This window comes from Polyodon spathula, chromosome 25 (assembly GCF_017654505.1).
Source record: "Polyodon spathula isolate WHYD16114869_AA chromosome 25, ASM1765450v1, whole genome shotgun sequence".
Classification (NCBI taxonomy): domain Eukaryota; kingdom Metazoa; phylum Chordata; class Actinopteri; order Acipenseriformes; family Polyodontidae; genus Polyodon; species Polyodon spathula.
In genome coordinates this window covers 6,413,031-6,425,123 of record NC_054558.1, presented here as the reverse complement: position 1 = coordinate 6,425,123, position 12,093 = coordinate 6,413,031, and the positions used below count along the sequence as shown (strand labels likewise).

Sequence of the window (12,093 nt, the reverse complement as noted above, 5' to 3'; positions counted from 1 at the left end):
ATATATATATATATATATATATATAATATAGCGAGAGAGAGAGAGAGATCTCAAATCTAAGCCCTCCACAGAAAACCAGTGTGCGTTTAGGTTCTATTTATGTGCCGTATCTAGTCTTCAAACTTCGGTTACTGGGGATTTTAATTGGTTTACCCCCGCCCTCGTCTGAGAGGGATGCTGTAATTGACTTTTTTTTTTTTTTATCTTTTTAGAAAACCAAGCTGGAGCACTGCTTCAATAACCCAATGTGATGAACCAGTGCAGTGCCAGATTCAAGACGTATATGTTTGCGCATCTGACAGGAAACCACAGGAGCTGCATCATTGCTTCATCCCGTGCACCATTACTTCATCTTCATTTAGTCTGTGTCTTATCCAGTTAACAGGAACAACTGTGTCATAGTTTGTGTCCAGTTGCATTGCCTGTGTTAAAAGTCCAGGCAAACCTTGCTTTGTAATGCCCTAGGAATCCAACATGGGTCGGTGATTCCTGTCCATGTGGTCTCTTTGCTGAGGGCTCTATCACTACTGGAAAGTTATTCATCTGCAGTCTAGGGAAAGGTGCTAGACTAGTAGAGCCATCACAGCCAGCTCTCTAAAGCTGGCAAGTGCATCAGGATAGGGTGTGAGTGTTGCTTCAGTTGGTTGCCTGTGTGCCTTTTTCCGAGCCTGCCTCGCAGTCCACATGTCTCTAAGCCTCGCTGAAAGCCCTTCTGCCAAGAGTTTGTTTCTGCTTCAACTTAAGATTTTTTTTTGCATGACAATAGCGAAACTCCTGAGCTCAGTTGGATCCTTCTGGTTAGGTTGCCTGTTTCTGCAGAAAGCGAGACCAGTTTTCCTTTTGTTTGTTTTATTCATGGCAATCACCTTTTGGCAAGTTGTGAGTCTCACCTACTCGGCTGGAAACAGTCAGTGGAAAATGATAAAGTATGAGTAATACTATATACTGTGTTGAGAGCTGGGGATCACAGGGTGCTATTGCTGTTCTGTCTGTGAGTGTTGCTGTGTGCGTACTGCCTGCCCACTGCTATCTCAAGGAACCATTTAAAAGCACAAGGAAATATTCCAGTTCAGTTCCTCTTGTATAGATTCACTTGGTTTATTCTTTTCAGCTTCAGTGATCATATACTTTTTAAATCCACAGGGGTCTCAAACATGCCTCTCTAGGTACTGCTGGTACACCAATATGTATCCATTAATCTGTCCCCCCTGCAACACTGGGGGCAGAGCGTTCCAGGGGGCCAGGTTCATGGTTACACTCTATATCAGCTGTACTTGTCTGAGAGCTCTGCAGAAGACAGGGGTGCTTTTAACTTCTCATTTTAAAGAACTCACCAGGATGACTGAAACAGATAATGAACTGAACAAGAAGAAAACATTAGTTAACCCTTTCAGTTCTGAATTACTTTTGTCACGCTGAAGAGTGTGAAACGAAGTTGACTAATTAAAAAAAAAGGAACTCTTTTTACAGAGTATTACGTGAGAACAGGACAGAAGAATGTGTTTTGCACATGTTCCAGTAAATGATACTTTAAAGTCCTGTCAGTACTCGAAGAACCCTAAGGTAATTTCAAGGTAAAAGAAAATAAATGTGTAGCAAGTCTTTGTTGAAGCACAATACAGCACAGCACAGGCAAGCATGGTTAATTATGGCTGAGTATGGTAAACGTTCTTAAAACAGCATAATTCAGGGTAAAGTATGGTAAAAGCATATCTCACAGCGCAGATGTAACTTGCAATGATATAAAAGAAAAACATTCTTATACTGACAAGTCCCCCTTGAAATAGCAAAATAAACTATATTAACAAACATGTGCTCGTAGGTTATCTAAGCTGTCAACACTATTGTTCAGTATGTGGTACTATAGCACTAGCATATACACACAGACCTAGTTCAAAGGCTTTCTGGTTTTCATCTTCTCTTGGTAACATCTGGTCCATGTCTTCCTCGCTTCTCTAATTGCCTTTCCATAATGACGGCTGCTCCCCGGTATGTAAAGGTCAAAGGTCACTGGTCACGTTTACAGTGACACCGTGCAGCAGTGTGATAAAGAAGGGTCTGTAGCGAGTCCGCGACGGAAATAGCTTGTGGTCATTCAATGCAGAGAGAGAGAGCTGAATGACCATCATAGTATACGATGGAGATAAAGCATTGTGCAGCTGATAATGGAATTCGCGGGTGGTGACGGATGGACAGTAAAGCACTATGGGAAGACATTAGACATGCAGTTGCATACAGAGGTTCCTGATGTGGAAATGATATAACAATTCATATTGTAGGGCGATGTGCTTACATTTCTGCTTTATGAGAAAAGCAATTCATTATGAATGTATTTCACACTTCTTGTAATACCTGGCAATATTGCAAAGCCTCAGTAATCTGAAATTACACAAAGTTTATTTCCCCACGTTTTCCAGCTATTGAAAAATTCTGATTAGAGCTAAAATATATATAATATATATTTTTTTCCATTTCCAGAAACCCTCCCCAATTTATTACTCAAGTGATAAACAATATTTAGTGACACTAGTAATTTATCATAATTTGTTGTCAGTACCATCCTCCTAATCTCATTTGAGTTAAGACTTAGGAGTTTTGTATTTTCAAGAGTGGTAGTTACCCACTATGACCACCTGAGGGTGCTGTTGTTTGTGTCTCTGCCATTAATTGTCTTGTCCCGTACGGGCCTTTCAATCCATTCCAGCCTAACACCTTCAATCATGTACTTATTGACTTGAGAAGCTGTGAGCCTGGTTCCAACCAGCTCTTTATTGATTAATTGAACCCAGGTCTTCAGTTATTGGAACAAGGTCCTGGGATGGACAGAAAGAGAACGCTATATACAATAATGTAATCTTAACTTCGAACAACCTTTATTGATGTATTTTTTCAGAATGGAAGGCGTCCACCAAATTAAAGATAATTTCCCTAAAGGGAGGGAGTTGCAAGTGGGTAAAGAAAAAGGTTGCATTATTTTATTATCCAGTAGAGGGCCTTAGTGTGCAAGGAAGAATGGCTTGAGGACTGGACCGCTGAATACCATGTATAAGCTGCATTTACCACACAAACACAGCAGGTGATTCTGGTCCCAGGAATTTCTGTAGACAAGGTTGTAATTCTTAATAATTATTCCAGCAACAACGACCCACTACAGCAGTAGAGATTTCCCATTTACTGAACCCCAGTTTCCAGCAATTTACAGCTGAGCATTTAAGGAACAGCCACTGTGGTAAAAAAAAAAAAAAAAAACTAAGCTTGGCTTGGCTTGGCTAAAGAAAATTAGGAAATTCTGTGTGAAAAAGAAAACTGTAGCTATTTTTTTTTTAAACTTAGCAATGAAAAACATAAGGAGAAAAAAACTCCTGTTTGCAACAAACATAACAGTGTGTTAAAGCGATAGGGAACTACATGTAAACAGTATAAAGAATCCTTTTAATGGAATGAGCTGTGAGGAAAACGCTACATTTTATTATGGGTATGGTGGTGCCATAGTTTTGATTTACTGCAGGGAAAATAAAATGTGTGGAATAGTACATTTTCTTTATTATTTATGCATTTTTCAGACGCCTTTACCAAAGCTCTTTAGGATGGTGTGAGATAAGTCGAATTAACCAAGCGTCCTCCTCCAATCTCTTAATCTTGCGTACCTACAGTCAGCCAGCCAGCGAGTGTTCTCAGGTTATCACAGAGCTCTGTGTGTGCCGTGGCTGAAGTACCGAGCACAGAATCGTTTCCATTCACAAGACAGCTGTTAACATGGACTCTCCCTCTCATAAATACCACCGAACGACAGCCATTTGGGTGTTCAGTGGTGCAGGCCTTTCTTGTTTTGAGGACGCTGTGTTGAAATGCAATAGCTTCACAGCTCATAAAGTGGTCCTGGATTCACACATTCATTAGCTAGTGCCTCATGTCAGGCTTTGCTGAGTGCAGTATTTGATTTGTCACACGAGTGGTGAACTACATGTATGTACTGTAGTACTGAATCACAATGCAGTCACAGGGTAGATTTCTGTTCACACAGTCAATCATAATTACCCACCTGTTTGCTACATAACTGTCATTTACCTAAAAACATACCTGGCTGGGTGTACAGTTAGTGTTCATTCCCCTGTATGCAGAATTGAAGAATTATAGCCAAACAGACGTACCCCTGCTTCTTCTGGCCCATAAGGTAACAACCATTTCAAATATGTACCTATCATTTTGTTTTACCAGTAAGACCATATTTCAATTCAGCAGCAACTACTTCCTGCATTTAGAAAATCTGTTTCGGAAATGTGGCAAAATTTGCGACCCCTTTAAGATGATATTGCTTACCTTTGATGCTCCTGTATTCTGTGCGTGTTTTATTTGTACTTAAAAAAAAAAAGAAGCTGTGAATAACTGCAAAGAAACGATTTGCTTTTTAAAATCAGTTTATTTGCCTCAATTTGATTCGTACAGCAGCTGATGAGTTCCCCCCTTTATCCCACAACTGATGGAAAATGAGAGCACCTTTTTTACAGCCATGCTATTGTCTGTGCAGTGCAGCACTGGTATATCTATATAGTGAAGTTGTCATTTCTTTCCAATACAGCTGTGACCCATCTGCAAATACAGTTCCCTTTGCTAGCCAAAGGGCAACACCAACAAACCAGATGCTTCATACATGTGGGATAAACAGAATACACAATGACTCACAGTGGAATAAGTCCAAATATCTCAGGCATGAAGAAAGCCTATAATTAACTCCAGACTTTACCCCTTGTGAAATATTTAGCATTTTCCACTCTGAACCAATGGAAGGCTCACTAATCTAGCTAGATCAAAGTTATTGTTTAAGCTATGTGCTAAACTCTTTTGAAACTTTCTGATTTTACTGTCATTGAGGAGGGCTCACAAAAACACAACTTGTTTTTTTTTTCTTAGAAGCCAAAGTTGCTTTAGTCAGCACATTGCTCAAACACACCCCAATCTATCTGTTTTCTTTGCTGCTGACGGCCTGTCGGTCTAAGCCCAGCTGCAGCAGGAGCAGCTGGTGTCAAAGACCAGCCCCTGAGCGCAGTGCTGGAAGTAGGTATTGCCGTTGTTGCACTGGTAGAAGTCGTTCTTGTTGGTGGGGTCAGGGTACAATCCGCTGCTTTTGCCCACACAGAAGCTGGTGTCTCCCCCACCAGTGCCTCCACTGGGGCTGCCTCCTCCAGACCCAGCAGTGGTGCCCACAGGGCTTCCTCCTGTGGTTGTTTGGCCCTTAATTGGGGGCAGGGGAGTTGCAGGGGGTTTGCAGCCTTAAAAAAACAAAAAAAAAAAAAAAAACAATTATATGATAGATTTTATTAATTTATTGCTCAATATATCCTTCATTCACTGTGTGCATAATGGTACCATGCTGTTTTAAAATGTAGAACAGTGTAAATGAAAAAACGTCAATGAGCAGGATCTGTATGAACAGCCTTTTTTCAATCCCTGTCATCCTACTTCAGAAAAAAAGAAGCTAACTTTGCACCTAAGCATAGTAAATCTGGTCCAAACCTGTCTGATACTAGTCTCTTATGATAACAGACTCTGCTGTCTGAACAACGTATCAGATCGCTTGCTCAGAAACTCAACTAGCTGAGCATTAACAGTCCAAATGGCTGGACTAATACATGCTAGTACAAATGTCCTGCACTGTACAGGTCATCGTTATCAAGGTTGCTAAAGCGGATAGTGTCATGGAAAGAACACACTGTAAGAGCCCAGTGCTTTCATAATGAGCCAGGCTTATCAAGATATTGATATGCAATTTGCATCGTTTTAAAAACTTACAAGACTATTTACAAAACAACTCAGGCATGCTTCTGCATTGCAGCGTGCTTGATTTGTGACAGATGTGTTTATATCTCACATTGCAACTGGGACAGGATTCTGTACGATCTTAAGAAAAGTAGCCTAATATATGAACTCGGGAAATGTGCACTAGCATTAGGACATGTGCTAAAGCAAAATCCATACGTTATTTCTCAGGACAGCTGGTTTCTCTGCAGAATGTTAATCGCTTGTAATGCAACACGATAGGTTTGGAACAAACTTTGCACAATGGTAGTGATGCAGTACAGTGACTGCAGTGAATTACCATTGCCCACTACTGTGATGCAATTCTTCACATGCCAAAATGTGTTACCACTGTGGGGCCATTGTACAAATGTCTACCGTTCCCATGTGTACAGAACCACTCAAGCAGTGGGTTCACTTACTTGCTTGGTCCAGCCCGAAGGCTTTGTGCAGCACGCTGATCAGCGGGTATTTGCCCTGATGGCAGAAGTTTCCACTGAAGTCATCAGTGTCGATGGTCCACACCATAGCTCCTCCAAACTTGTTCTGCATCAGCCACTGAACCTACATGAACACAAGAACACATATAAAGCAATTAAACACCTTGTAGGCATTGCAATCAAGATTTGAAGTGCATCAATAAAGAACTACAGCACTAGGAAGTTATAAACATTTACAAATGCATTTAAAACGCATGTCTTTTTTAAATGATAAACTTATTTTCAAAAACAGTGGGACAGGGCCTAGAGCAACGGTATAGGTTTTGATAGGCGAGCTCTCTCTGCGTTCCGATCCCGGATGAGTTAATCTGTCCACTGCTGGGCCTGTGTGTAGCTCTCCTACCTTGATCTCAAAGCTCTTTTGGTTGTCGTAGCCGACCCATTCCGTTCCTTTGTAAGCGTAAGGGACATCCTGGGGCGCGTTCCACACGACTGTCGCTCCTTCCAAAAAGTCACAGATCTACCAGGGTGGGGGGTGGGGGGCCGAGGGGGAACAAAGAACTCTTGAGTAACAGACTCACCAGGATCTATTTATCTAGTTCCTTTATTAAGTGACTGCTTTGCCAGGGAAGTTCAAATAAGATGCCCATTCTCCAGGTATCAAATAATAATGCATGACCATAAGTGGCCTCCTGTGTTTCAGAAATGTAGTTTCCAGTGGTAGGGGTAGGACCTAGTGACATCACCCAAAATGCTCTTTTAAGGGGTGCCACTTTTCCATATGCGAGGGGCATATAAACAGCGAGTGCTAATGTCAATAGCATAATAGAAGATAATAATACAACTGTAAAACCTGGACAGTTACTATCCCTTTCTTTTATCCTGGTAGTTTGTAGATAATCCCTTACACATTTTGCAGACGCTCTCTTGATAACTAGATAATCGTTTGTTGCTTCTTTGTTTTACAAAATCGTTGAAATCCAGCATCAATGGCGTACTAACCTCAAAGTATGCCAAGGAGCCGGCTTCCTGGGTGTATTTTCCAGCAGGGCCAGGGCCAGAGATGGGGGCGCCCACCCCGTTATCGGAAGGGTTCCTCAGGGTGAAGGTCTGCCCGTAGGCAGGGAAGCCAATCAGCAGCTTCTCGGCCGGGGCACCGTTGTCTTTCCAGTAGTTCAATGCATAGTTCTGTGAAGGGCAACGTTTTACACAATTTGACCTAATTGGAGGGTGACTTTCAACCCCAAGCACATGTTGTTCACCATTGACCATGGAGCGTGACTTTCTACCCCAAGCACATGTCGTTCACCACTGACCATGCTTCTTTCATTAAGCGCTACAAAGCTTGCTTAATGAAAGCAAACCTCTCCCCCCAGCATTAAGAAGAGGAACTCACAATGCTGAAGTAAACGTCTCCGCCCTGGTCAGCTGGGCTCTTGTAGAGAGGGCTGTTCTCTCCGGTGAAGGGCTCCCAGGAGCCGTGCATGTCATAGGTCATGACGTTGATCATATCCAGAGCCCTGTGTGGGATAGAGCAAGCACACCATGATTGAGCAGCCTGGACGCAGGCAGGAACACAGAGACATTTCTCTATAATCTGGGAACTCTATATAATCATGCTCTGTGTATTCAAGGAGTTGTTGGGCATCTCTTAAGAGGGTGAAGGGGCAGCTGTCTCCAAACCCAACCAATCCAAACCAAGGGATCCAGTGCCAATTGTGCAGAATTGTCATTGTGTTACAGACTAGCATGTGACTTTTTACAGGGATGGAAATAAGATTCCCATTGCATAGCTGTTTGATCCACTCCTGGATTTACAAGGAGTTTAGTAAGATATACCTGAGATTGTTACCTATACACTGTGGCTAATTAAGTTTGTGGTAAAACCTGGAATTTTGTATCATTGAACAAATAACTTTCAATAAGCACTGACAAAAAGGGAACCAACAATTGGACAGAGTCCAGCAATATATAATGAAAGGAAGAACAACAGCCGGCTGCTTGTTTTGCCTCCAGGTAAGTCATAAATATATATTGTTGAGACATCTGGCTTATTTTCAAATGGAAAATGTCAGTGTGAAACCGACCAGAGCTAAACTGAGATCATCCAGCCATACATACCCAGTATGTCCTACATAAATCTCCCTCATAAATGTTCTCCACTGTCGTGGTTAATTGAATTATAGAATGTGCATTTTTAGCGGAGGCCGTGTTAAACAGTGAATTAAGAGAACTCATTTTTGTATCTATGAAATGTATCTGATGGATGTCAATGAAAGGGGAGTGAAGACAGACTGATAAACAGCATGGCTTGTTTTCTCTGTCCGGGAAAGTGAACGCCCGAAAGGAGACACTTACTGTCCGACCGTGGGGATCTCGTAGGCGGACTGGATGGTTCCTACGCCCGCAGACACAGCCGCGGAGAGCAGAAGCCTCGCCCTGCTGGTCTGCTTGGCCTCGTTCTCAAAGGCTGCACGCATTTCCTGCAAAGGAGAAAAGACTGAGACCAGATACATACAGTGGAGTGGTTTGCTTGCAGTTCGCCTACGAGATCTTACATACAGTGGGACATGTCTGTTATCCTCGCAGTCTGATACTGTGCTGAATAATACCAACACCATGTTTCAAGGGAGACAAAAACAATTCTGGAGCTCCTCATCGGAACTGAAGGCATGGTCCTCCCAGCATAACCCACCAATGTGTGTATAGTGTATTTGACAATTTAGAGTGTATATCATTGGTGGACAACCTCAAGGAGGACAGAGAAGAGCTGCTGATCCTGGGGAGGGCTCCCCCTGTTGGCAGGGTACTCCCAGTCGATATCCAGACCGTCAAACTCATACTTCCTGAGGAATTCGATCACAGAGTCGATGAAGATCTTCCGGGTCCCTGATGTGGCCACCATGGCACTGAATCTGTGACGAAACAAAGAAAGATGCTTTGTGAATGCAACAGTGAACATAACCCTACATTCCAAAAACCAAACCAAACAGCGGGCACATGCATGGGTTTCTGATGGGACAGTGCCTATTCATGATTACACATAGAAATACATAAATGCATACAATATAATGCAAACAGCGTCCTTCACAAACCAGCTGGGTGTGTTTATTCATAGAGTTGTTGGAATTGATTATAAAAGTACAATATTATCTTTATAGTGCCAGCAGCAGCAGCTATCTACAATTGTGTTTTACAAGGAAGCAGGACCACTTAGATATAATGCCAATCATCCTCGTACCAGCTAGCTCTCTCATTGATTGGTTCTGGATAGTTATGGGCTGGCTAATGGGTACAGAAGGAACAGATTGGATTAGGGAAGAGACTATTGTGTTGATAAAGGGAAGGGTGGAGTGGAGAATGTGATCCTGTCTAAGCTTCATGGGGGACAGAACTAACGGATTACAGAGCAAATAAACAAGGGGAGTGCTGATTTATACATCGACTAAATCCAGTGAATCAGTGAGATAGCGATAGAGAGTAGGGATCCAAGTTAAAAACATAATTGGAAGGATCTTAGGCAGTAAAGCTAAAATAACCAACAAATTATGAGAGAAAACAACAAAGGAAATGATGGATCCAAAATTTTGAAGTGAAGACCAGTTAAAGACTTTAGTCAGATCTTCGCTGGTCTTCAAGTGAATGCAATTCGACTCGTTTCAACCTAACGATGGATCAGCTAAACCCATCACCCATCTGGTTAGATTTTAAGTTCAGATGGAAGAGTGTTCCAGCACTTTTATAACACATCTCAGGTTTTCATGGATGTCTCCAAAACGAAGCTATGTGGTCTCGTGGAATAAAAGGGCTTGCAACCTGGAGGTCCCCGGTTCAAATCCTGGCTAATTCACTTAACCTCCTTGTGCTCCGTCTTTCAGGTGAGACATTGCTGTAAGTGCCTCTGCAGCTGATGCATAGTTCACACACCCTAGTCTCTGTAAGTCACTGGATAAAGGTGTCCGCTAAATAAGAATAATAATAATAATAATAATAATAATAATAATAATAATAATAATAATAATAATAGTAACCACAGTGCTGACCCGGTCCAGCCATGTGATCATGGTGATATAGGACCAACCTTGCTACCATGGAGATTGGGGACCTGCCATATTACCATGGTGATATGGCTGGAGTAGAAGACTCACCCAGAAGAACCAAAATTCCATCCACCGACAGACAGAAGAGTCTTCAGGTTCCCGTTCCTGATTGACACAATAAACAGAAAGGCAGCTGGATTAAAGTCATCAAGGAGCACGCTGTCTTCTAATGCCTACAGTGTGGACAAGCTGTTTGACTTGCATATCGAAACCTAAAGCCATTCAACCACAAGGAAAGTTTTTTTCTATTTTTTATAGATTAACGGTATAGTGTCTCTGGGGTTAGGGCTCCTCTAGTGTCACATTTTAGAATGGAAACTCTGAATCTCTGTTATACTTCTCTAGCTTTTTATCTTCTGTTATACTTCTGTGTTCTTTGCTCTCTATCTATATTGCTATATTGCTTAGCTACGTTTCCCTATTCTTTTCCATGTAGAAGAATAATTACAATGTATTGCTATATATATTGCAATACAAACAAATACAGAAATTCATTTTTTCCCCCATAGGGGTTCCAGGTCCTGTTGTCCTTTGATAACTCAACAGTTTTATATAAACAGGCTTTCCGAAGGGCAGGATGACAGCATTGGCTGAGATTTGGTTAAAATCAGATTCAAGCATAAAGCAGAACAACTGCATTTTAATTTAAACAAAACAGGATCTTTAAACAATGAAGACCAAAATGTGCATCAGGTAATAACTGCAATTAGAAGAAGCATTTGGTTTATTTCAATCTCCCTTGCTTGTAAAAAAAAAAAAAAACGAGTAGATTATATGCTAACATAACAATGTAAAACATGGTAATAACAAGGTAATGACCAACATTTCCGGCTCTTACTTACAAACTACTGATGGAATAAGTGCGCAATCACGTGGAAATAGGATGCGCCATGTAACTAAATCTGGTAACATAATGTTGTTCACAAGCCCATTTCTATGTTATTACACAATATTTACCATGTAAGAGCTGGAGTCATTGATAGTTATTGCAATGTAATTACATTGCTTTTTCTACCCTGTACTCAACTCAGATTTTACCCACTTGAAAAACTGCTACCTCCTTGCAAAACATTTAATGGACAAAACAAAACCCCTCGGATTAAGAACAGTCTTTCCCGGCCAATCAAAGTGCTCTAGATCATTCTCTGGAGGCATAAAATCTAGATACCACCACGAATGACTCACTGTGTGGCCGATGTGGCTACTTACTGGTTCTTGAGGGCGTTGAACTCGCCATACAGGGTGATGTCGTTCCATTCGAAGGTGGTGATCTGGTTGTTCTTCATGGTGGCGAAGGCGTAAAGCAGGTGTGTGCACAGACAGGGGTCGATGTTCTGAGGCATGTACACTGTGGGCGGGGGTCTGTACTGCGCCCAGTTGGTGAAGTAGCAAGACAGAATGTAGGAAGATCCTGAAGAGAAAGAAATAACACAGCAAGCTTAGGGTTTAGAAGAAGCGTGGAATTACGGTAAAAACCTTTGTTAAGTCTAAGGGGGGGTGGTGGGGACTACTTGTACACTGGTGTGGCTTATACAGCGGTTTTTGTGGTATCCGTCTGTCTGCTCTCCTGTCTTGAGAGGATGTGTGGAAAGAGGTTGGCATTATTTGCCAGCTGATCAATACAAGTGAATAAAAATATCCTGTTGGAAAATATATTGCAGGAAAATATCCAGCGCGGGTGATACTGGAGCGACGGAATGATGTTCTATGGAAATGGCAAAAAAAAAAAAAGGTTTGTGTTTTCTCTTTGAAAAGCT

At 41.8% G+C, this 12,093-nt stretch overlaps 1 protein-coding gene across 1 annotated transcript in view; it reads right to left on the bottom strand.

The window, feature by feature from the left end:
• Window positions 1-4,992: 4,992 nt before the first annotated feature.
• LOC121300142 (acidic mammalian chitinase-like) overlaps window positions 4,993-12,093 on the bottom strand; it is a 7,607-nt gene continuing 506 nt past the window's right edge. Inside the window, exons 3-11 of the mRNA XM_041228579.1 lie at window positions 11,546-11,747; window positions 10,385-10,441; window positions 8,986-9,151; window positions 8,595-8,719; window positions 7,633-7,756; window positions 7,239-7,424; window positions 6,640-6,756; window positions 6,219-6,360; window positions 4,993-5,270 (exon numbers count right to left, since the gene is read on the bottom strand). Of these exons, the coding sequence (XP_041084513.1) occupies window positions 4,993-5,270; window positions 6,219-6,360; window positions 6,640-6,756; window positions 7,239-7,424; window positions 7,633-7,756; window positions 8,595-8,719; window positions 8,986-9,151; window positions 10,385-10,441; window positions 11,546-11,747 (1,397 nt within the window). The remainder of the gene's footprint in view (window positions 5,271-6,218; window positions 6,361-6,639; window positions 6,757-7,238; window positions 7,425-7,632; window positions 7,757-8,594; window positions 8,720-8,985; window positions 9,152-10,384; window positions 10,442-11,545; window positions 11,748-12,093) is intronic.